This window comes from Pongo abelii, chromosome X (genome assembly GCF_028885655.2).
Source record: "Pongo abelii isolate AG06213 chromosome X, NHGRI_mPonAbe1-v2.0_pri, whole genome shotgun sequence".
NCBI classification, from domain to species: domain Eukaryota; kingdom Metazoa; phylum Chordata; class Mammalia; order Primates; family Hominidae; genus Pongo; species Pongo abelii.
The window spans coordinates 17,011,721-17,037,282 of NC_072008.2; the positions used below are offsets into that span (position 1 = coordinate 17,011,721).

At 41.8% G+C, this 25,562-nt stretch overlaps 1 protein-coding gene across 6 annotated transcripts in view; it reads left to right on the forward strand.

Moving 5' to 3' along the window:
• The first annotated feature begins 6,985 nt into the window (after window positions 1-6,985).
• Window positions 6,986-25,562, forward strand: part of REPS2 (RALBP1 associated Eps domain containing 2) — a 206,379-nt gene continuing 187,802 nt past the window's right edge. For 4 of the 6 annotated variants that reach the window (XM_063721067.1, XM_063721066.1, XM_063721068.1 and 1 more), the window contains exon 1: window positions 7,179-7,451. In XM_063721067.1, the coding sequence (XP_063577137.1) occupies window positions 7,194-7,451 (258 nt within the window). In that variant the 5' untranslated portion in view covers window positions 7,179-7,193. Of the gene's footprint in view, window positions 7,452-25,562 lie in introns of all 6 variants that reach the window. The other 2 variants (XM_002831425.3, XM_009234619.3) reach the window with 1 other exon arrangement.

The window sequence follows — 25,562 nt, forward strand, 5'->3', positions numbered from 1 at the left end:
TTATGCAAATTTCTGCAGCCTGCTTTAATTCCTCCCCTGAAAATGGGCTTTTCTTTTCCACCACATGGCCAGGCTGCAAATTTTGCAAACTTTTACACTCTGCTTCCCTTTTAAATGTAAGTTCCAGTTTCAGGTCATTTCTTTGCTCACATATATGAACATAGGCTGTTAGAAGCAGCCAGGTCATATCTTGAACCTTAGAAATGTCTTCTGCCAGATACCCTAAATCATCTCTCTCAAGTTCAAAGTTCCACAGATCCCTAGGGCAGGGGCACAATACAACCAAGCTCTTTGCCAAAATGTGACAAGAGTAGCCTTTGCTCCAGTTCCCAATAAGTTCCTTATTTCCATCTGAGACCTCATCAGCCTGGCCTTCACTGTCCATATCACTATTAGCATTTTAGTCATAACCATTTGGTCAGTCTCTAGGAAGTTCCAAACTTTCCCACATCTTCCTGTCTTCTTCTGAGCTCTCCACACTTCTCCAGTCTCTGCATGTTACCTAGTTCCAAGGTCACTTTCACATTTTCAGGTATCTCTATAGCAATGCTCCACTCCTAAGTACCAATTTTCTGGAAAAAAAAACATAATGTAAAGAATATCTCTGCAATGGGAATAATTGGATTCCATGAGAAACAATAAAAAAGAATATCTCCCAATGCACCAGCATGGCACATGTATACATATGTAACTTACTTGCACATTGCGCACATGTACCATAAAACCTAAAGTATAATAAAAAAAAAAAGAATATCTCTTGATGTCTCTTGGCTATTTCTGAAAATATGATCCTTCTGGCTTTTCTGGCCATCATGGAGCCAAAACAAGTGTGTAAGCTTTGAACCACAAAAAAGTATAAAAATATTCCCTTCTAAAAGGTTCTTGTTTACTGTCAGCCTTAAGGGATATGAGTGCTTCTAGTTTCTAAATTCTTATCTGTGTTTATTTTGAAGTTTGATAACTATTTCTTCTATTGAAAAAACTTGTAGAAATAAAGAACAGTACTTGGCATTCCTTAGATATTAACACATTTTTACAAATGCCATTTTTTTTTCCTCCTGTGCCCTGGGTATTACTGCTGTTGGGTCCCTTTTGGCTGTGCCCCACATCTTTTGTTGAGCAGCTTCTCTCTTACATCCTGGAGACCTTCAGAGCTTCCCTTTCTTCTGACCCAGCCTGCTGTCCCTCACTCATTATTTCCTGGTTGCCAAGTCTCTGGGGCTCCTCCCTTTCTGTCATGTCCTTTTACCTCCCCAGTTCCACCCAGTCTCAGTCAACAGCCATTTCAGCCCCACTGATCAAGCCTTCCTGGCTGAGCTCTGGCTCATGAATTTTCTCTCTTGTTTTAACTCCCATGGCAGTTAACCCAGAGTACACAGTTTAGCACTTAATTATATATTGTCTTTCATTTGTTTTTATTTGTTGTGTTAGTTTTGTCTCTTCCAGTGAGGCTTCAAACTCCTTGAAAGCAACACATCTTGTATTAAAGAAAAATTCCTCTTAGTACTCTGGTAGGGATACAGTAAATACTCTCTGTTCTATCAATAAATGTCAATTGCCTCACTGATAGATTGATAGGCACAGATGTGAGACTTTCTACCTGTCTCTGTCATATCTGGTGCTTAATAAATATCTGTCAAATTTATTATACTTAGTTGAGTTATAAAGATCAGTTCTGAATCTGGTATACAGTGGGACAAATCACACTGTCTCTGCATCCATTTTCTCATCTGCAAAATGGAGATTAAAAATGTCTTCCCAACCTACCTCAGGGAGTTACTGTGAGGCTTAAATGAGATAATAGTTACAAAAGTGTTTTGTAAAGCTTTGCAGCTTTTTTCCTCCACTGCATGAATATTAGGGATTATTATAGCTCACATTTCCTTTGACAGTAGTCACAGGGTAAAGTAGGGTTTGGTGTTTATCACACAGAGTGTGTCTCTTTTTAGCCTTTATTAGAATGGTCGGCCATTCTCAGGGAAACCTGAGTACAACCGGAAAGGTAGGAAGAGAATAAACATCTGGCTTCCAATTTTCCTGAGAAGGTATCACAGCTATGGAAACTACAAAGGTGGTGAAATTTCTTTTTTCTTCTTCTTCTTCTTCTTTTTTTTAAAGACAGTTTTGCTCTGTCATCCAGGCGGGAGTGCAGTGGCACGAACTCAGCTCACTGCAACTTCCGCCTCCCAGGTCCAAGAGATTCTTGTGCCTCAGCCTCCCGAGTAGCTGGGATTACAGGTGTGAGCCATCATGCCCAGCTAATTTTTGTATTTTTAGTAGAGACAGGGTTTTGCCATGTTGGCCAGGCTGGTCTCAAACCCTTGGCCTCAAGTGATCTGCCCATCTTGGCCTCCCAAAGTTCTGGGATTACAGGCATGAGCCACCATGCCTGGCCTTCTTTCCTTTTTTAAATTCTTTTTTTCTTTTTAAATTTTAAATAGAAGCAGGGTCTCATCATGTTGCTCAGGCTGGTCCGGAACTCCTGGGCTCAAGTGATCCTCCTGCCTCAGCCTCCGAAAGTGATAGGATTGCATGCATGAGCTACCACGCCCGGCCAGGTGGTGAGATTTGGAAATGGAAATTCCCAAGTGAAGTTAGTCTTTATTGCTCCTAATTTACATATCCTTTCTGCACTCTTGTTCCCTTCCGAAGCTTTCTGTTGTTTTAGTTCCCTCCTGGCAGGTTGGATGCAAGACGTAGTGCAAAGAAAGCTTAGTGAAGAGGTGAGAACTTCTTCCTTCTGGAGAAGATCCTCTTCTCTGTTCCATTTTTCCAGATTCCAAAAGGGAAATATTACTCTGGTTATCACTGAGGTTGACATCATTTTTTATTTTTCTTCTTCTTATGTATCTCCCTTCACTCTCTCCCCCTTTCCTTTCCTTCTTTTTGTATTTACAATTTCATGATTTTTTCCCCTTCTCCTCTCTTCCCGACCTTGGTCCTTTAGTTGACCATAATACTAAAGTATATTTGTTATCATCAGTGGTATTTCTTGAGATGTTTTTTGTCTCTGTTTTTAATAAAAATAAAATTATTTGGGGTGTAAGTTTTATATATCCCTTTATTAAAGCAAATTCTAAAATGTATTAACTTTTTTATTGATACATAATAATTGTACATATTTATGGGGTATATGTGATATTTTGATACATGTATACAATGTGTAATGATCAAACCAGAATAACTGGCATATCCATAATCTCACATTTATCATTTCTTTGTGCTGGGAACATTTCAAATCTTCTAGGTATTTTGAAATGTACAATAGGCTGGGCATGGTGGCTCATGCCTGTAATCCTAGCACTTTAGGAGCCTGAGGCAGGTGGATCACTTGAGCCCTAGGAGTGGGCTAGCCTGGGCAACATAGCGAGAACTTGTCTCTATAAAAAATACAAAAATTAGCTGGGCATGGTGGTGCACGCCTATAGTCCTAGCTACTCAGGAGGCTGAGGTAGGAGAATTGCTGGAGCCCAGGAGGTTGAGGCTGCAGTGAGCCGTGATTGCACCACTGCACTCCAGCCTGGGTGACAGATTGAGAACCTGTCTCAAGAAAAAAGAAATACACAATAAACTGTTAATTATACTCATCCTACTTTGCTATCAAACAGTAGATTTTACTCCTTCTAGCTGTATTTTTGTATCCATTAGCTAACCTCCTTTCGTCCCCCAGCCCACCCTTCACAGGCTCTGATAACTATTGCTCTACCTCCATGAGATCAACTTTTTCAGCTCTCCCATATGAGTGAGAACATGTGATATTTGTCTTTCTGTGTCTGGCTTATTTCACTTAACACAATGACCTTCAGTTCCATCCATGTTGCTGCAAATGACAGGATTTCATTCTTTTTTATGGCTGAATAGTATTCCATCGTGTATATATAACACATTTTCTTTATCCATGCACTAGTGATGGACACTTAGGTTGATCCATATCTTGGCTATTGTGAATAGTACTGCAATAAACATGGAGGTGCAGGTATCTCTTTGATTACTGATTTACTTTCCTTTGAATAAATGCCCAGTAGTGAGATTGCTGGATCACATAGTAATTTTGTTTTTAGTTTTTTGAGAAACGTCCATACTGTTTTCTATAAGGGCAGTACTAATCATATTCTCAACAGTGTAAAAGACTTTCCTTTTCTCTTATATATGGAGTGAGATGATATCTCACTGTGGTTTTGATTTGCATTTTCCTGATGATAAATGATGTTGAGCATGTTTTCATATACCTGTTGGCCATCTGTATGTATTCTTTTGAGAAATGTTTATGCAGATTCTTTGCCCACTTTTTAATGGGATTATTATTATTTTTTTGCTGTTGAGTTGAGTGCTTTCTATATTCTGGATATCAGTCTCTTGTTGGATGAATAGTTTGCAAATATTTTCTCCCATTCTGCAGGTTGTCTCTTCATTCTGTTGATGTTTCCTTTGGTGTGCAGAAGCCTTTTAGTTTAATATATTTCCATTTGCTTATTTTTGTTTTTTTGGCCTGTGCTTTCAAGGTCTTAGCCATAAAATCCTTGTCCAGACCAATGTCCTGAAGCATTTCCCCAGTGTTTTCTTCCAGTAGTTTTACACTTTTAGGTCTTATGATTAAGTCTTTAATACATCTTCAGTTGATTTTTGTATAGGTGAGAAAGACATAAAGGTATAGTTTTATTCTTCTGCATATGGATATCTGGTTTTCCCAGCACCATTTATTGGAAAGACTGTCCTTTCCCAATGTATTTCCTTGGTGGTTTGTTGGAAGTCAGTTGGCTGTAAATGTGTGGGTTTATTTCTGGGTTCTCCAGTCTGTTCTATTGGTTTATGTGTCTCTTTTTATGTCAGTACCATGCTGTTTTGGTTACTATAGCTTTGTACTATATTTTGAAGTCAGGTAGTGTGATGCCTCCAGCTTTGTTCCTTTTGCTCAGGATTGCTTTGGCTATTCAGGGTCTTTTGTGGTTTTATACAATTTTTAGGATTATTTTTTCTATTTTTTTGAAGAATGTCATTGGTATTTTGATAGGGATCACAGTGAATCTGTAGATTTCCTTGGGTAGTATGGTCATTTTAATAATATTAATTCTTCCAATCCATGAGCATGGGATGCCTTTCCATGTTTTTGTGTCCTCTTCAATTTTTTAAATCAATGTTTTGTAGTTTTCTTTGTAGTAAAATATATTTTTTATTAGTGCTTAACCCTAGACTGATGTTTTCTTTTGGGTTATTGTTTCCCAGTGAGGCTTCATGCATATATTTCTGCAGGTCTTCCCAGGAAAAATGACATTTAAAAAGAGAATTTTTGGAAAAGAGATGCAGATATGTGGGCCTGATGCTGGAACTTCCAGTGCAATGGTGGGACAGACTTTTTTTTTCCAGTGGCTTTTCTGGTCTCTCTCTCTCTTTGAGACAGAGTCTCACTCTGTTGCCCAGGCTGGAGTGCAGTGGTGTGATCTTGGCTCACTGCAACCTCTGTCTCTCGAGTTCAAGTGATTCTCCTGCCTCAGCCTCCCAAGTAGCTGGGACTGCAGGCACTCACCACCATGGCCCAGCTAGTTTTTGTATTTTTAGTAGAGATGGGATTTCACCACGTTGGCCAGGCTGGTCTCGAACTCCAGGACTCAGGTGATCTGCCTGCCTTGGTCTCCCAAAGTGCTGGGATTACAGGCATAAGCCACCGCGCCTGGCCTGGACTTTCTTTTAAAAGTAGCTAGAGGGCCAGGCACGGTGGCTCAAGCCTGTAATCCCAGCACTTTGGGAGGCCGAGGTTGGGGGGGGGGATGGTGGATCACCTGAGGTCAGGAGTTGGAGACCAGCCTGACAAACATGGTGAAACCTCGTCTCTACTAAAAATAAAAAAGTTAGCCAGGAGTGGTGGCAGGCGCCTGTAATTCCAGCTACTCGGGAGGCTGAGGCAGGATAATCGCTTGAACCCAGGAGGCGGAGGTTGCAGTGAGCCAAGACTGTGCCATTGAACTACAGCCTGGGCAACAAGAGCGAAACTCCTTCTCAAAAAAAAAAAAAAAAAAAAAAAAAAAAAGTGGTTAGAGTACTAGCCAGGGGGAAGCAAGCACATTTGAAAAATATGGTGTGTATGCTTTAGGATAGGGAGGAATGGAGGGAGAGAGGAGGACATGGACCGGGGTAGAAAAATGTGGGTTTTCGCATTGATTTTTGGCGTGAGCTTGAACAAGTTTTGTACTAAAAAAAATGCCTGTTTTAATACTAAAATAAGTGCTTCCTTTGGAGAGTGAGGATCCTCTGTTACTGAGGTTTGTATTTTCAGGCCCTAGCATATAAATCTGCTACATACGAGATATTCAACTGGTTTTGGAGGAATGAAGGTGAAGATGGCAGTTTCCTCATCTGTAAAAGCAGGGTTTGGACGAAATGATCTGCAAAATGGGTCTTTTTGTACTCTTACTACTCTAGTATTTACGAGTAACCGATGTTATTCCTTATAAAGTCTCAACTCCTGGTTTGAGCCATGTCTGACGAGGGGGCCTAACTCCAATACCACCCTGAACACTCTGGGGTCAGTGGGACCCTGTTTGTACAGACGTCTGTGTCTTCCGGCTCTTTAGGACATAAGCAGTACTGCTATGGAAGAAATGAAACCTAATTTCCCATGCCTCGTCCCTTTCTGGAAAGGGCATGGCGTGGTGTGGGCACCACACCTGCCCCAGCCTTCTAGCCAGAAAACAACACAACCTTCCCCGCTCCCCGAAAAGAGCTTCTCTTCAGTTGGGTCTAGATGCCCCTTTCCCAATCAGGGCGGATGGCCAAAGACTCCGCTCCCTTGCAGGGTAGGCTTGGAAAGGCACGGGGCCCGCCTTCGTGGGCAGTGGAGCCGGTGACGGGCGGAGGGCGGGCGGCGCGCTGGGTTAGTTACCTGGCGCTGGGCGGGGCATGCGGGAGGCGGGGGCGGGGCCGGGGTGACATCTCAGGCTGTGATTGGGCCGCGCCGCGCCTGTCTCCATGTGCCGCGCGGCTGAGGCACAACATTCAAGCCCGGGGGCGGGGCCGGCGCGCGCCGGGAGGAAGCGGCCGCGCGGCAGCTGCGGGGCGTGGGGGGTGGCGGCGGCGGCGGCGGCGGCGGCGGCGGTGGCGGCGGCGGCGGCAGCTGAGGCCGAGGAGGCGGTGGCTGTGGCGGACGCAGCAGCACCCCAGCTAAGGACAGGGCTCCGCCGCGCCCCCTTGCTGGCCCCATGGAGGCGGCGGCGGCGGCGGCGGCGGCAGCGGCGGGCGGGGGCTGTGGCTCCGGGCCGCCGCCGCTGCTGCTGAGCGAGGGCGAGCAGCAGTGCTACTCCGAGCTCTTCGCGCGCTGTGCCGGCGCCGCGGGCGGGGGCCCCGGGTCTGGGCCCCCCGAGGCCGCCAGAGTCGCCCCCGGCACGGCCACTGCGGCCGCCGGCCCCGTGGCTGATCTGTTTCGGGCATCGCAGCTGCCCGCCGAGACGCTGCACCAGGTGGGTCCCTCCGCCTCTGTCCCTGCGGGTCTGTGGGGCAGTGTGTGCGGGGGCGGAGGTTGCGAGTGGGGCGACACGGCTGCCCCCAGGGACCCGGAGGCCTCGGCCAGTTCTCAGAGAGAGGACTCTGCAGCCGGGGATGGCGGCGACGCCCTTGTCCCCGGGGGACACCAGCCTCCTCCGCAGCTCAGCTCCTCGCCCAGTGCTGGGTGCGCTCTCCCCATCTTCCTTCCCTGAGACTGTCTGACACTCCCTCCCCTCCCCCGGCCATTTCTGGGGTTCTGCAGCCGCCCAGACCCAAAGTTTGTCCTGTTCTGGAAGTGGTGTTTGTTTTGGCTGCTGCCTGGTTTAACCTCTGCTCGCTGCTCCTGCCCCTCCCTCTCCTGAGTGGGTTTTCAGGGTGCCTTGCTGGGATTTCAACTTGAAGGGTGTGTGTGTCTGTAGGGTTCGAGGCCCAGGGCTGAATGTTGTCCTCTCTATGTAGTTGTGATATATACGTATCTACTATATGTAATTGCCCATAACATATTTCTAAATATTAATATTAAATCGAAAACCTTAATGACAAGTTGCAGAACAGGGACACGGGACTGCAAAAGGACGTTTGTCAAGTCAAAACCAAATTTCCCATTTGAGGTTAGAGGTGAACTTCAGAAGTCCACCATGGGAAACAGCTGTAGTTTCCCATCTATCATTACTTGGATTTGAAATAGAATTGAAAGGTAAGGGATGTCATAGCTACCACCTTTTGGCTGTTCTATACTTGGAAAAGGACTAGGGGATGATACATACCAGACGCTGTTTTTGTTTTGTGCTTTCCTTGGAGCTTGGAGAAAGACTACTTGATAAGCGTTTGTCTGTCATTTCACGTCACCAGCACTTCATGGTGATAAGATTGTTAATATCAGGTTCAAAACGTGAAATGAAGCTTTTCCTAAAAGCAATAGTATGAATGTTACTAACACCAATGGAATATTTAGAGTGGCGAGTGGTATTTTAAAATCTAGTTTCAAAGGAGAACTGAGGGTTTTATGGTTCACTTGCAATGTCATTGTGTTCATACGTATTTTTAAAAAAATTACTTAAGACTGCATTTTATACTGCTGGAGTGTTTTTACTGCTATATGTTTGTGAGCATAACTTTAGACACTTTGTAATCTTTCACCCTTTTGAATTTGGGATTCCTGAAACTATAACTAGTATTCACAGAACTTAGCATGGCTGTTTGTCCCTAAAGAAGTCCTTGATATGTAGACAGTTCTGCCATTGCTGTTGAGTAGTTGAGCTGGATCAGGTAAAGAGAAAGTCAGTGTCTTAAAACACAAACCATGGCTATTACATGAGGCCCTCAGAATACTCCCGAGCATAATACATTTATTCAGTGCTGTAGGTGCTTCCCAGCGGAAAGAGGAATAATTGACTGAGGCTATGCAGCAAGTAAGTGACAGCGGGGTACCTATTAAGGCTTATTTTGTTGTCAGTAATGCATCAGATAAGAGGAGGTGGGCATAGTAAATCTGAATATGTTGGTTGATGCCTCCTTAGGAACTGGGAAGAAGGATTTCCTGCTGTTAGAACCCATGCTTTCTTGAGGTACATATAGTTTTAAAAGGACCCAAGGCACAGTGGCTGTGCGTGAATGAGATTATATTTTTGATGTCCAGTTGAAATCTGCTTGCAAAAGACTGCAAAAGGGGAGATCCCTACGAGATTGCTTGGAGTACATCTCTCAGAGCTTGAAGCTCCCTCATTCAGCCTAGCAAAGCAAAACACATCATCCCCCTTTAATCCAACAAAATTACTATAACTCAATATTCTTGGTACAGGTGAAAATGAACATTGAAGGCATCCTGGACATGTAATCCTAAGAGAGTCAAACAAAGTCAGCAACCAGCAGACACCTAATTTTCACCCATCACTTTGGTGGTGGTGGTGGTGTGTGTATGCTCCATCCACTTTAGTTTGCATTACCCCATCAGTGTATTAGCCATTCTTTAAAACAAACGTAGATGTTTTTACCCTTTCTCTGTTAAATAGGAACCTGTAAGTTGAGATTTAAGTGCCCCAACAGGTATAACTGCTCACATCTTGGAGGCACTAACCAGCCTTGATATTTTCTATGGTAACAACCAGGTTTTCCTCTTAATAAGCGTACAATTAAGATTACCATAATAATGTTCCAGGAGGAGTGAGAATCTTGCATTCTTACCACAAGTAAATGGTCTATAAAAATACTTATTTTTTATTTATTTATTTTTTGAGATGGAGTCTCGTTCTGTTGCCCAGGCTGGAGTGTGGTGGCGTGATCTTGGCTCACTGCAACGTCTGCCTCCCGGGTTCGAGCGATTCTTCTGCCTCAGCCTCCTGAGTAGCTGGGACTACAGGTGCACGCCACCACGCCCGGCTAATTTTTGCATTTTTAGTAGAGACGGTGTTTTGCCATGTTGGCCAGGCTGGTCTCGAACTCCTGACTTCAGGTGATCCACCCGCCTCAGCCTCCCAAAGTGCTGGGATTACAGGCATGAGCCACCATGCCCGACCTTAACATATTTTTTAATAGACTATTTTTTTTTCAGAGCAGTTTTAGGCTCACAGCAAAATTTAGCAGAGTACCCATATATCCCCTGCCCCGACACACCCGTAGCTTTCCTTACTCTCAACATCCCACATCAGAATAATAGAGTTTTTACAATTGATGAATCTACATTGACACATCATTATTCCCCAAAGTCTATATATTAGGGCTCACTCTTGGTGTTGTTCATTGTGTGGGTTTGGACAAATGTATAATGACATGGATCCACCATTGTAGTATCATACAGAATAGTTTCACTGCTCTAAAAATCTGTGCTCTATTGAGTCATCCCTCCCTCTCCACTAACATGTGGCAATCACTGATTTTTTTTTTTTTTACTGTCCCCATAGTTTTGCCTTTTTTAGAATGTCATATAGTTGGAGTCATACAGTATATAGGCTTTTCACTTTGGCTTCTTTCATGTAGTAATATGCACTTAAGATTCCTTCATGTCTTTTTATGGTTTGGTGGCTCATTTCTTTACAGTGCTGAATAATATTCCATTGTCTGGATGTACAACAATTTATTTATTCACCTACTGAAGGATATCTTGGTTGCTTCCATTTGGGCAATTATGGATAAAGCTGTTATAAACATCTGTATGCAGCCTTTTTTGTTACATGCAGGATATAAGCTTTTGACTCATTTGGGTAAATAGCAAGGGGCATGATTGCTAGAGTGTATGGTAAGAGTATATTTAGTTTTATAAGAAACTGCCAAACTGCTTTCCAAAGTGATTGTACCATTTTGCGTTCCTATCAGCAATGAACTGGTTTCTTTACAGAGTATTTATTTTCCTTTGCTGACTTATTTTAACAGCAGGATTCTAGCACTAGGTGGAAAACGTATATGAGTTTCTGATGTGTGTCAGGTACCATCCTAGGTGCTGAGGTTATAATAGTGAATCCAACATAATCTCTGTCTTCATGGAGCTTATGTTCCCATGCGAATGTTTTTACACTTCAGAGTTTTTATTTGGTTGAGAAAAGACTTGAAATATAACATCCAAAAATAAAATGTCAGCCTGGTGCTGTGGCGCACGCCTGTAGTCCCAGTGCTTTGGGAGACCAAGGATGGGAGGATTGCTTGAGGCCAGGACTTTGAGATCAGCCTGGGTAACATAGTGAGACCCTGTCTCTACACAAAATAAAATAGCCGGGCATGGTGGCATGCGCTTGTAGTCCTAGCTACTCTGGAGGCTGAGGCAGGAGAATTGCTTGAACCCGGGAGTTCAAGGTTATAGTGAACTATGATCGCAGCATTGCTCTCCAGCCTAGGCAACAGAGCAAAACCCTATATCAAAATAAAGTAAAATAAGCCTGTCAAACCCAAATACATGTCAAACCCAGACCTGATTCTCACCACACACTATGCCTTCTAGTAAAATGCTGGCCTTTGAATACCAACAAAATACTTCATAACCTGGGAAACCAACTACTCTAACGTTTGTTGCTCTGTCTTGAAATACTAAACAAAACCATTTACCTGTTCGTAGACATATTTTCTTTTTCTAGTTTAAAAGTATTCCATTCTGCCATTTTCCACCTAGTGCTAGAATCCTGCTCTTAAAATAAGTCAGCACAGGGAAATAAATACTCTATAAAGAGACCAAAAGACCTTTTAAAATAGGCTATGGCCAGGCCCAGTGGCTCACGCCTATAAATCCCAGCACTTTGGGAGTCTGAGGCCAGAGGATTGCTTGAGCCCAGGAGTTCTAGACTAGCCTGGGCAAGATGGCAAAACCACACACACACACACACACACACACACACACGGGCAAGATGGCAAAACCACACACACACACACACACACACACACGGGCAAGATGGCAAAACCACACACACACACACACACACACACACGGGCAAGATGGCAAAACCACACACACACACACACACACACACACACACACACACACACACACACACACACACACACACACACACACACACACACACACACACACACACACACACACACACACACACACACACACACACACACACACACCCCCCCGCTACCTACCTCTCTCTGGGGCATGCCTGTAGTCCCAGCTGTTCTGGAGGCTGAGCCCAGGAGTTTGAGGCTGCAACGAGCCATTATGACACCACTGCACTCCAGCCTGGGTGAAAGAGTCAGACCCTGTCTCATAAAATAAATAAGTAAGTAAATAAAATATCTACCTTAAAGCAGCAAGTTTTGTATTTGATGTAATGAATTAACAGACCGCTTTATAATATCTATCTTTTAGGATCGTGTCAGTCTCTTGGAATGCTGTGCATATTCCAAGTCATCATTAAAATTGGTTTTCATTAAAAAATTTTTTTAACATATACACATCTTATTGGAGTTCTCTTTTAAAATTCAAAAATGAGAACATTATTTTTTCAAAGCCAAGTAACAGAAGAGTATATAAAAAAGTCAATTTTGTGCATATCTTTTTACATTTTCTATGCTCATGTAAAACATACATGACTTACGTAATTATACACATATGCTCCAGATCTCATCTGTATTAATTAATTATACTTTAGTTCTGGGATACACTTGGAGAGCGTGCAGTTTTGTTACATAGGTATATATGTGCCATGGTGGTTTGCTGCACCCATCAACTCATCATCTACATTAGGTATTTCTCCTAATGCTATCTCTCCCCTAGCCCTGCACCCCCGAATAGGCCCCGGTGTGTGATGTTCCCCTCCCTGTGTCCATGTGTTCTCATTGTTCAACTCCCACTTATGAGTGAGAACATGCGGTGTTTGGTTTTCTGTTCTGTGTTAGTTTGCTGAGAATGATGGTTTCCAGCTTCATCCATGTTGGTTTTCATTTTTATGATAGTTAATTCTTGGACATTAAGGGGAATAATTATAAAACACTGTTGCTTCCATATCAAGGGAAATCACTGAATGATTAAAAAAAAACCCAATAAGTGTTGTCTGATTGTTTAAGCAGCTTTCATTGAGGTAAATAAGTAAAACAAAGCTGTGAGAAGTAGGGAATATTTAAACAATTTGTGCGCATGCCCTCACCTTTGGGGAGAAGTCTTTTCTGAAGGCTCTCTTCTGATTTTTTGAAGCAACTGTTTAATCATTAAAGAAAATTATTGGTAAAAGACAAATTCTTGTGAACTTTCGCTCATTGCTAGATTATTAGCCAGAGCTATTTTTTAAAAATTTAAATGAAACAACTTTATATTTTTACATCTTTAGATCGTATCATTTTGTAACTATACTTCAGGGAAATAGAGGCCAGCATATTAATACAGTAACTAGGGGCTGGGCATGGTGGCTCATACCTGTAATCCTAGCACTTTGGGAGGCTGAGGCGGGCGGATCAACTGAGGTCAGGAATTTGAAACCAGCCTGGCCAAAATAGCGAAACCCCATCTCTACTACAAATACAAAAATTAGCAGGAGAATTGCTTGAACCGGAGAGGCGAAGGTTGCAGTGAGCTGAGATCACGCCATTGCACTCCAGCCTGGGAGACAAGAGTGAAACTCCGTCTCAAAAACAAACAAACAAACCAAAAAACAAACACACACACACACACACACAACCAGTAACTAGGACTAACTATATGCTGTTTTAGATTGACAGTGTTCTTTTTTTCTAAAACTGAATGAATGCCAGCAGATGTAGGAAGTACCAGAGCTAAACCATTGCCTGGTTAAAAGGAGTACCTCTGCATAATAGTTACTTGTTGACTCTTTTGTAATAAAATATTTCAGGCATGTAAAACTAGAGAGTTACCCAAGAAATAACTGTGTGTCCACCACTCCGTATAAGTAAAACAGCCCAGCTAGAGTGAAAGCCTCTTATGTCCCCTTCTTTGGTCCCATTCCCCTCCCTCCCTACCCTGGAGGTTACCAGAGTCCTGAATTTGGTGTGCACGATTTGAAGATTTCTTTCTACTTTTATTGTATGTATATGTGGATATATATATTTGTGTATATGTAAATCACTAAAAAAGATATTATTTTGGATGTCTTTTCAACTTAAGGAATATCGTATTCTGTGTAACCTTCTGCAGCTTGCTTTTCCTCTCATTGTTATGTTTTTGGAATTCATCTTGTTGACACATGTAACTTCAGTTCATTTATGTTTCCTTTTAAAAAATCTTTACTACTTACGTTTACAATGACTCATTGTTAACAGTGCAGTAGAGACCCTTATGCCAAAGGGAAGTAGGTGGCATTTTTCCTTATTTATATAGAATGTCACATGACTGGAGGACTGTTCGAAACGTGTATGAAAATTAAGAACACCTTCATAGATAGCAGAATGCACACTTATATTCTTGAGCGTGCTAGGGGATGTTTGAGCTAATTAATTGACTTTCATGGGCTTTCTTTTTTTCTCATCTTTTATTTTTTTGAGACAGGGTCTTGCTCTGTCACCCAGACTGGAATGCAGCAATCTGATCATGACTCACTGTAGCCTCAACCTCCTGGGCTCAAGCAATCTTCCTGCCTCAGGCTCCCGAGTAGCTGGGAATACAGGTGTGCAGCACCAAGCCTGGCTAATTTTCTTTTTAAAAATTTGTTGTGGAGATGGTGTCTCATTATGTTGCCCCGCCTGGTCTCAAACTCTTGGGCTCAAGTGATCTCCCGCCTCAGCCTCCCAAAGTGTTGGGATTACAGGTGTGAGACACCACACCCTGCCATTTTTCATCTTTTTAAAAATGGAACATCTCAAATAAGCAAGCAGATAGAATAATGCATTAAACCCTGCTGCACTTGCCACTCAGGCTCAACAACTGTCAAAGAAAGCATGGTTAATTCAATTCCATCTACATTTCTATCTTTGTTCCCTCTCCCCTTTGTTATCCTGAAGCAAGTTGCAAACATCATATGGTTCATAGGGCTTATCTTTAAGGAAGGAACCAGGATGGGCAGAAGGAAATGGAAACATGCAGGGGTTTAGGGTGGCCAGAAAAGGTACCTGTGGCCTATGGTCAAATGGCAAGACTGATGATGGTTCAATACTGTCAAGCCTTTGGCTGTCATGGAGATAGACGTGCTTGAGAACTGATTTAGAATAGTTGGGAAACCTGTAGGGAGATTGAAAAAGTAACCAACTGAAGACCAGGAATACAAGATGGATTTGAACATTGTTCTAGTTTCACACTCCTAAGTAGGGGCTGTCCTATTTTAATGGTGTAGACAATTGCTTTTGAGGAAATCTTGGGTTGTTTTTGCTAATTATTTATAACTTTTTTTTTTTTTTTTTTTTTTGAGACAGTCTTGCTCTGTCGCCCAGGCTGGAGTGCAGTGGCGCAAGGTCGGCTCACTGCAACCTCCGCCTCCCAGGTTCAAGCAGTTCTCCCTGCCTCAGCCTCCCGAGTAGCTGGGACTACAGGCGCCCACCACCATGCCTGGCTAATTTTTATATTTTTTAGTAGAGACGGGGTTTCGCCATGTTGACTAGGCTGGTCTTGAACTCCTGACCTCAGGTGATCTGCCCACCCTGGTCTCCCAAAGTGCTGGGATTACAGGTGTGAGCCACCGCGCCTGGCCTATTTATAACTTTAAAAAGAGGGTTTGGTTCCTTTCCAGGGTTTTTCAAACTTTCTATTTGTTTTGTATAGGCAAGTTTCTCATGTTTTGTATTTATGGCATTCTATTATTCATACTTATCTATTGGTGGGCGACTAATCAACCTGGGTTGCTCAGGACTGAAGGGTTTCCTGGGGGCATGGAACTTCAGTCGTCAGACAGTCCTAGGCAAACTGGGATGGTCACTCCCTCTCTTAGTTGCTGCATTAGTTATCTATTGCTCTATAATGAATTACCACAAACTTAGCAGCTTAAAGCAGCACACAGTTATTATCTCCCAATTTCTGTGGGTTTGGGAGTCTGGACATGGCTCAGCTGGGTCCTCAGCTCAGAGTTTCATAAAGCCACAATCAAGGTGTCTGGAGCTTGGAGACCTCTGTGGAGGTCCAACACTTGGTTGCAGAATTCAGTTCCTTGTGATTTTAGAACTGAGGCTCTCAACTTCGAGGCCTCCTGCAGTTCCCTCCACATGGCCTTCTCCATAGGCAATTCACAACATGGCTGTTGGCTTCTTCAAGGCCAGCAGGAGAGTGTCTCTCTCCAGTTAGCTCAGACAAGTGGCATCCCATCACCTTTACCATAGTCCATTAGTTAGAAGCAAGTCACAGGTTCTGTCTGCTCTCAAGGGGAGGGGATTATACAAAAGAACAGAGACCAGGAGGTGAGAATTTTGCGGGGGACACCTTAGGATCTTTCCACCACACTTGCTTTCCAGGATTTGTCTGAAGTAGAAAATTATTCTGTTGAGCCTTTTTGCGGCCAGAATATACATATGTTTTGCTCAGCCACTAATTTAGAATTCTTTTATCTTTTTAAGAAACATTTTCATGCATAATTCATCCTAAGTAGAACTGGCAAATATGTAACTTCTTAGGTATTTTCAATTTCAGTCTTTAGGCAATTGTTTTTCCTCTTAACTACTAGGAGGCAGGAAAAAAAAGTGGAAAAGCAGATGCGAATGCCCTGCCTGGCTACTCCTGCACGCAGTGCTCTAAAGCAGGCCTTCTCAGCCTGGGTCAGTTCAGGGGTCTGTGAATTTAGATGTGGAAAAGAACTACATCTTTTTGTTATTTTTTTTTAACTAGCTGCCCTTCCCCCAACTGAAATTGAGCACTTCCTTCTATTATGCATGTAAGCAAAAAACCACAGCAGTTTTTTTTTTTTTTTTTTTTTGAGACAGGGTCTTGCTGTCACCCAGGCTGGAGTGCAGTGTCACAATTTTGGTTCACTGCAACCTCTGCCTCCTGGGCCCAAATGATCCTTCCATCTCAGCCTCCCAAGTAGCTGGGACTACAGGTGCATGCCACCGCACCCAGCTAATTTTTGTATTTTTTGTAGAAACGGGGTTTTGCCATGTTGCCTAGGCAACAGGGTTCACTGTTTCCGGTCAATTGACAGCAATGCTGCTGGCAAGTCCATGGTCAGGAGTGGGATTCCCTCAGGCTGCTGTGGTCCCTCCTCCTCCAGTCTGGCCTGCAGGAAGCTCAGAGTGAATGGATGCTCAGCTGTTTCCTCTGAGACCTCACCAGGGACAGTTCCTGCAGTCCCGGCTCTGAGCTCTGCTCCTGACCGTTTTATCTGGCCCTCTCAGCTGTGCTTCACTGCAAAGGAGGAAGGACAAGCCACACTGGAGCCAGTGCCAGCTGCTTGTGGGGCCTGTTTTATTCACTACTGCTGTCTCTACTTCAGAGACTTGGGCTAGAACATAGACTTGAAGAAAAAAGCGATTTTAACAGACTTGAGAAACTCAGCCATCCTCATAATACCATTCAGAACCAGGAGAGGCCATTATTAACAGTAGGCTAGTAGGAAATGTTCACTTTGACTGAATTCATTTGTAACACTTTGCCACTGGTTTACAAGAAAAATACTTTGTTTCACCTGTGTTAATTTTCCAACTAATTAAAGTGAATCCCATAAATGCCAGCAATTAAGAATTGTTGTTTTTGGCCAAGTGTGGTGGCTCATGCCTGTAATTACAGCACTTTGGGAAGCTGAGGCGGGCGGATCACTTGAGGCCATGAGTTTGAGGCCAACCTGGGTAAAATAGGGAGACCCTGTCTCTACAAAAAATACAAAAATTAGCTGGGCTTGGTGGAATGTGCCTGTAGTCCCAGCTACTTGGTAGGCTGAGGCAGGAGAATTGCTTGAATCCGGGAGGTGGAGGTTGCAGTGAGCCAAGATTGTGCCACTGTACTCCAGCCTAGGTGACAGAGGCGAGATTCTGTCTCCAAAAAAAAAAAAAAAAAAAAAAAGGTTGTTTCTTAAGTACAGACCTTCTGAGATATGTAGTGCTTGCCCCATGCCTTCAAAAGAACATTTTTAATACAGTAATCTCTTTGTCTCTCCTTTACTTCAGAGTCAGCCTTGTGAAAAATAGATGATGATATACCAACAGTTTTTTGCCCTTGGAGGTGTTTGGTGTGCTCTGCTTTTTGAGTTTTGTTTTTTGGATTTCTTTAAAATTATTTTAAAATGTTTTAACTCCTCTCCTTTGCATACTCTCTGGTACCCTTATAGTCCCAATACTGAGTAAAGCATGTAAAATTTAGCATGCAGATGTTTTAGCCTCTTTTATTCTTTATTCGAGATCCAGATTTTTTAGTCTCAGCATGACTGACACTTTGGGGCTGTATCATTCTTTGTTGTGGTGGACTGTCCTGTGCATTGTAGGTTGTCAAGTAACATCCCTGGTCTCTACCCACAAGATGCCAGTAGCTATTCTTCTCCTGATTGTGACAACAAAAAATGTTTCCAGACATTGTCAGATGTCTCCTCGGGGCAAAATTTAGTTCTACATATATGATGATAACCATGGTAGCAGCCAACATTTGTTCACTATCATCCCCATTTTGAAGAAAGCAAAAACGGAGGCACTGAGGTTCACTTACTTGCCCAAGGTCACACAGATAAAAGTGACTTCTCAAAATACTTTTCATAATATATATGAGTTGAATCTCAGTCTTAATTGAGGAGACAGACTAAAAAAGAATGTAAAAACGGGGAGTTTCCTGATGATGTCTCAATTGAGAGGCTATTGCTTTCATAGTGATTCTGTGTAAATGCTGGAATTCTTGCTTAAATGGGGTGATTCCATGGGCATGTGTCTAAGTAAAGGACTTGGATCATTTCTAAGAAGCTTCTGTGGCATGGTGAAGCAGAACATAAGACAGTCCAGGGTCAAGGGTAACTGATCAAACTTTGAAACCAAGGAAGCCATAGGAAATTGGGGTAAGGCTATGTATCACTCAAGGTCCCACAGGAAATGGCATGCTCAAAGGGTTTTAGTGAAAACAGGAATGTTGAGGCATGAAGGGACTAGCAGCAGGAAGCTATTGCCATTCCTAGACCTGGAGGGGTAAAGGGAGGGGAGGGAATGTCATTGCTGGAGCTGTGAAAGGTACTCCCTCTACAGGAACAATAGTCATGAAAGAATACAGTCTTTGCTAGAACTATGGCCAGAGAGGGGCCAATGGGATGAGGGGATGGGGGAGAAGTAACCAATTTCTATTTCCTGCCCTCTCATTTGCTGCAGTGCCTTTCATTGTTCTAACCCAACTAGAAGCCACAGGCAACAGAGCCTGGGTGTTGAAGCTTATCGAGGTTAGCCTCTTGGGCTGAGTGGATGAAAAGGGCTGAGAGTGGTTCAAGGGGGCAAATAGAGCAACAGCCAGCACAGGCTACGAGCAGGAGTGGGAAACACTACCCTGGACCCTAGGGAGGATGGGGCATGGCCAGTGATAGGAGCAATGAAAGTCTTTTTGTGCCAAAAAGAGCCTGGGGATACAGACCTCCATGAAGGAGAAGAGAGGGTTGGATAGGAGCGACTGGTTCATCTGAGGTTCTTCCTATTTCTCCAAGGAAGCCTTGAGGAGTGTGGGGTTGTCTGTTTGCATTTGGATATGGAAGTATGTGTGTGTGTATACTTTTATTTATTTTGAGACAGGGTCTTGTTCTGTCACCCAGGCTGGAGCACAGTGGCACCATCACAACTCACTGCAGCCTCTACTTCCTGGGCTTAAGTGGTCTTCCCACCCAGGCCCCCCCAGGTAGCTGGGACCACAGGCATGTACCACCATGCTCGGCTGATTTTTAATTTTTTTGTAGAGACAGGGTCTCACTATATTCCCCTGGTTGGCCTCACTCCGGGGCTCAAGTGATCCTCCCACTTTGGCCTCCAGAAGTGCTAGGAATACAGGTGTGAGCCACTACGCCCAGTCTGTTTGTATACTTTTTGGTCAGAATGAGGCTTTCCATGAGTTGGAGTGTTCGTCCTTATTCATGACACTGGGAAACATACAACAACGGAGTGACCCTCTTGCACATTCTGCTAGGAGTAGCTACATATGGTGGGAAAGGTTGCTATGGGAATGGAGATAAATTCAAGGCAGTAGAGAGTGCTTTATAATGTTTGGGGGTATGGCCAAGCATTAGTTTTGCTTTTTCCTTCCAAATAGGATACGATTTCTGTAGCAATTCTTGCTTACCCAAAAATAGCTATATGTGCTCCCGAAAAGAAAAAGCCCAGGACCAGATGGCTTCATGGCTGAATTCTACCAAACATTCAAAGAAGAGTTAATACTAATCCTTCTTAAACTCTTCCAAAAAGCAGAAGTAGAGAGAGTACTTCCAAACTCATTTTTTGAGGCCAGCATCACCCTGATTTCAAAGCCAGACAAAAGATACCAAGATACCATAAGAGGAGAAAACCACAGGTTAGTATCTCTGTTGAACATACATGTAAAAATGCTAAATAAAATACTAGCAGACCAAATTTAACAACACCTCAAAAAGATTACACACCATGACCAAAGTGGCACTTATCCCTAAGATGCAAGATTGGTTTAACGTATATAAAACAATCACTGTAATATGCCACATTACCAAAATAAGAGATAAAAAACAAGCCGGGTGCGGTGGCTCACACCTATAATCCCAACACTTTGGGAAGCTGAGGTGGGAGGATTGCTTGAGGCCAGGAGTTCAAGACCACCCTGGGCAACATAATGAGACACTGTTTCTACAAAAAATTTAAGAAAAAAATGAGCTGGGTATAGTGGCATGTACCTGTAGTCCCTGCTACTTGAGAGGCTGAGGCAGGAGAATCGCTGGAGCTGAGGATTTTGAGGCTGCAGTGAGCACTGATTGTGCCACTGCATTCCAGTCTGGGCAGCACAGTGAGACCCTGTCTCTAAAGAAAAAAAAAAAAGAGAGAAAAACCCATGATCGTTTCAATACATGTAGAAATAGCATTTGACAAAGTTCAACAGCCTTTCGTGATAAACATTTTCAACAAAATAAGTTTAAAAGGGTATTTCCTCAACACATTAAAGACCATTTATGTAGAGTCCACAGCTAATATCATAATCAGTGGGGGAAAACAGAAAGCTTTTTTTTCTAAGATCTGGTACAAAGCAAGGATGCCCACTCTTGCCACTTTTATTCAACACAGCACTGGAAGTACTAACATGAGCTATCAGACAATAAAAAGAGATAAAAGGCATCTAAATTGGAAAAGAAGAAGTAAAATTATCCCTGTTTGTAAATGTCATGATCCTATATGTAGAAAACCCTGGACTCCACAAAAGGCCTCTTAAAACTAATAAATGAGTTCAGTAAAGTTGCATGATACAAAATCAGCATACAAAAATCAGTTGCATTTCTTTGCACCAATAATAGTCTATCTGAAAAAGAAATCAAGAAAACTGTCCCATTTATGATAGCATAAAAATAATAAAATATTTAGGAATACATTTAATGAAGGAAGTGAAAGATCTGTACATTCAACATTATAAAATATTGATGAAAGAAATTGAAGACACAAATAAATGGAAAGATATCCCATGTTTATGCATTGGAAAAATTAATAGTGTTAAATTGTCCACACTACCCAAAACAATATACAGGTTCAATGCAATCCCTATCAAAATACCAATGGCATTTTTCACAGAAATAGAAAAAACAATTCTAAAATTCATATGGTATGACAAAAGATCTAGAATAGCCAAAACAATCTTGAGAAACAGTATAATACAGTATAAAGCAGTAGAAATCAAGATAGTGTATCCTGGCATAAAAACAGACATATAGATCAATAGAATAGAACAGAGATCCGAGAAATATAGAGTATATATACAGAAATCCAAGTATACACAGTCAACAAATTTTTGACAAGGCCACCAAAGAGACACAGTGTGGAAAGGAAGTCTCTTCAATAAATGATATCAGGAAAACTGGATATTCACAGGCAAAAGAATGAAGCTGGATGCTTATATACAAAAATCAACTCAAAATGTGTTTTTAAAATATACAACAAAACCTCAAAATGGAAAAGAAGACCTAAATGTTAATAACTCAAACCATTGAACTCCTAGAAGAAAACATAGGAAAAGCTCCTTGATATTGGCCTTGGCAATGATTTTTTGGACATCACACCAAAAGCACAGGCAACAAAAGCAAAAAGAAACAACTGGTACTATATCAAACTAAAAAACTTCTGCATGACAAAGGGAATAATCCGCAAATAAAAGGGCAGCCTATGAATTGGGAGAAAATATTTGCAACCCATATATATGATAAGGAGTTAATATCAAAAATATATAAGGAACTCCCAGAACTCAATGGTAAGAAAATGAATAACCCGATTAAAAAATAGGCAAAGGACTTGATTATTCATTTTCCCAAAGAAGCCATACAGATGGCCAACAGGTTGTGAAAAGGTACTCAGTATCACTAATCATAAGGGAAATGGAAATCAAAACCACTATGAGATATCAGCTCACACCTTTTAGAATGGCTATAAGAAAGACAACAGATAACAAACGTTAGGGTGTGGAGAAAAGAGAACCTTTTTATACTTTTGGTGGGAATGTAGATTGGTACAGCCATTATGGAAAATGGTATGGAAGTTCCTCAAAAAATTAAAAGTAGAACTACCATATGATCCAGCAATTCCTCTGCTGGGTATGTACCTAAAGGAAATGAAGTCAGTGTGTCAAAGAGGTATCTACACTCCTGTGTTCATTGCAGCATTATTCACAATAGCCAAGATATGGGAACAATTTAAGTGACTGTTGATGGATGAGTGGCTAAAAATATCGTGGCACACACACACACACACACACACACACACAGATGACAATATTATTCGGCCTTAAAAAAGGAGATCATGCCGTTTGTGACAACATGGATGAACTTATGCTAAGTAAAATAAGTGAGACACAGAAGGAAAAATACTTCATGATCTTATTTATCTGGAACCTGAAAAAAAGAGTCAAATATGTAGAAACAGAATAGAACCATGGTTACCAAGGGTGGGAACGGGGAGGAAATAAGGCAATGTAGGTCAAAGTGTACAAACTTGCAGTGATGTAGGCTCAATAAGTCTAGAGATGTACAGCAGGAGGACTATAGTTAATAATATTGTGTTGTATATGGAAAATGTGCTAAGAGTAGATTTTAGGTGCTCTTACCTCTTCTCCCCACAAAGGTAACTATGGAAGGTGATGAGTATGTCAGATTGCTTACTGGTAGTAATCATTTCACTATGGATATGTATATCAAAACATCATGTCATACATGTTAAAGTTATGCCGTAAAAATAGCTATATGTGGGCCAGGCCAGGCATGGTGGCTCATGCCTGTAATTCCAGCATTTTGGGAGGCTGAGGCAGGAGGATTGCTTGAGGCTAGGAGTTTAAGACCAGCCTGGGCAACATAGTGAGAAACCTGTCTCTCCAAAAATGTTTTTAAAAATTAGCTGTGTGTGGTAGTGCATGCCTGTGATCCCAGCTAGTCGGGAGGCTGAGGCAAGAGGATTGCTTGAGCCCGAAAGGTCGAGGCTGCAGTGAGCTGCGATTGCACCACTACACTCCAGCCTGCATGACAGAGTGAGACCCTGTCTCTTAAAAAAAAAGAAAAAGATTAAAAAATAGCTGTATGTGTATATGTATACATTCAAGATTTGTTCTATTTGTTTTCTTTTTCTTTTTTTTCATAGGCAGTGGTCAATGGCCTAAGGATTTCTTTATATGTTGCTCAAATCCACTAAGGCTCTATTGAGCAAACCACGCCTTAAAAATCTTACAATCCTCTTCATATATTTTAAAGGCAAATGCAAAGAAATAGCTTTGTTCTGTTTTGCATTCTTCATGGGTTAACATATCTTCTGGAAAACTTGTTGCTATGGCAATGGAATATTATCTATCTTGGTAATGTACTACATAAAAATAGCCCTTTGTGTTTGAGAATGATGTTAGTGACAGGTGGTTGGGTGAATGTATAGCAGGCTGCTTTGTCAAGAATAGTTTCCCAACATTCCATTGTTTAAAGTTGTGAAATCAAAATGAGTATTAATTTTTTTCTCTCTCAAAATGTAATTTTATCTAGAAAAGGCAGGCAGTGGTGCTCTGTTTAATTATGAATTACAAGCCTTCCTTTGCAGGTCAGGTCAATATGATGATTGAAGCCACCTGTCACTGTAATAAGTAAACGACTTCTCTATTCTTTCTGTCAGGGTGTGCAGCACAAGGTTGCGCTGGGGGGCCGGTAGGGATAATTTTCCCATTCTTGAACACGTTGTTCTTCCTAAGCACCTTGTACTTATAAACCAAGAAGTAGGAAGTGGTCAGGTGGAAGAGATGAGCTCTGAGCTGTTAATCAAATCCGAATTTCTTGTAGGTTCTTAGGTGGAACAGTTCCTTGGGAAAGGTCAGATTTCCATGTTGCTTTTAGTATTGAACTCACACATATAGCCAAGGATAGAATCTGACCCAAATCTTAATTTTTCCTTTGAAAAATCCTTTGGGCAATTTCTTAGAGCAGTAACTCTCAAACATTTTGTCGTCATCATTTCACTTTTCTTCTACTTATCAAAATGAGTATTGATTTAATTGTAATGAGTAAATAACAGCTTCCTGCTACTGAAATGAAATTTACTCTAGCTTTGAGAATTTCAGAGACCCTCTTAAGAAAATACCACAGCTGGAAATTTGAGACCTAAAAGTAATACAATTTGAGTATCCCATATCTGAAATGCTTGGGACTAGAAGTGTTTTGGATTTTGGATTTTTTCAGACTTCGGAATATTTGCATTTACATAATGAGATCTCTTGGGGATGGGACCCAAGTCTAAACACGAAATTCATTAATGTTTTATATACACCTTATATACATAGCCTAAAGGTAATTTTATACAATATTTTAAATAAGTTTGTGCATGAAACAAAATTTCGACTGTGTTTTGACTATGACCTGTCACATAAGGTCAGGTGTGGATTTTTTCATTTGTGATCTCATGTCAACACTCAGAAACTTTCACATTTTGGAGCATTTTGGATTTCAGATTAGGGATGCCTAATCTGCAGCTCTAATTCTGATATGCACGGTACTACTGCAGAGATGGAACCATTGCCTTTGTCTTTTCTGTTGGAGTCAGTATGGATATCTTGCTACTAATAATATCAGAAGAGAGTGTTGAGTGGTTTGCTGGGTGCCCAATACTACTTTTAGAACATTTTACGTATTAAGTCATTTATTCCTGTAAACATTCTTGACAGTTTTTGTGACTATTTCCCAGATGAGGCCTACTTGTTAGCATGTCTTTCTGTTTGTGGTGAGTAAGCATTCTTGTGTATTGGAAGACTTGCTTACTAGCATGTCGAAGTGTTCTTCATATTGAAAGTATTCTTCTATCAGGAGTTGACGTAATTCAGCCTGTGGGCCAAATCCATCCTGCCACCCATTTTTTGTGTATTTTATAAGCTAAGAATGGTTTCTGCATTTTTAAATGGTTGGGAAAACATAAAAAGAATAATTTGTGACATGTGAAAATTATATGAAATTTAAATTTCAGTTTCCATAAACAGTTTTATTGGAACACAGCTTCACTCATTTGTTTACATATTGCTATGGCTGCTTTCGAATTAGAGTGGCAGAGTTGAGTAGTTGTAATAGAGACCATATAGCTCCCAGACCCTAAGA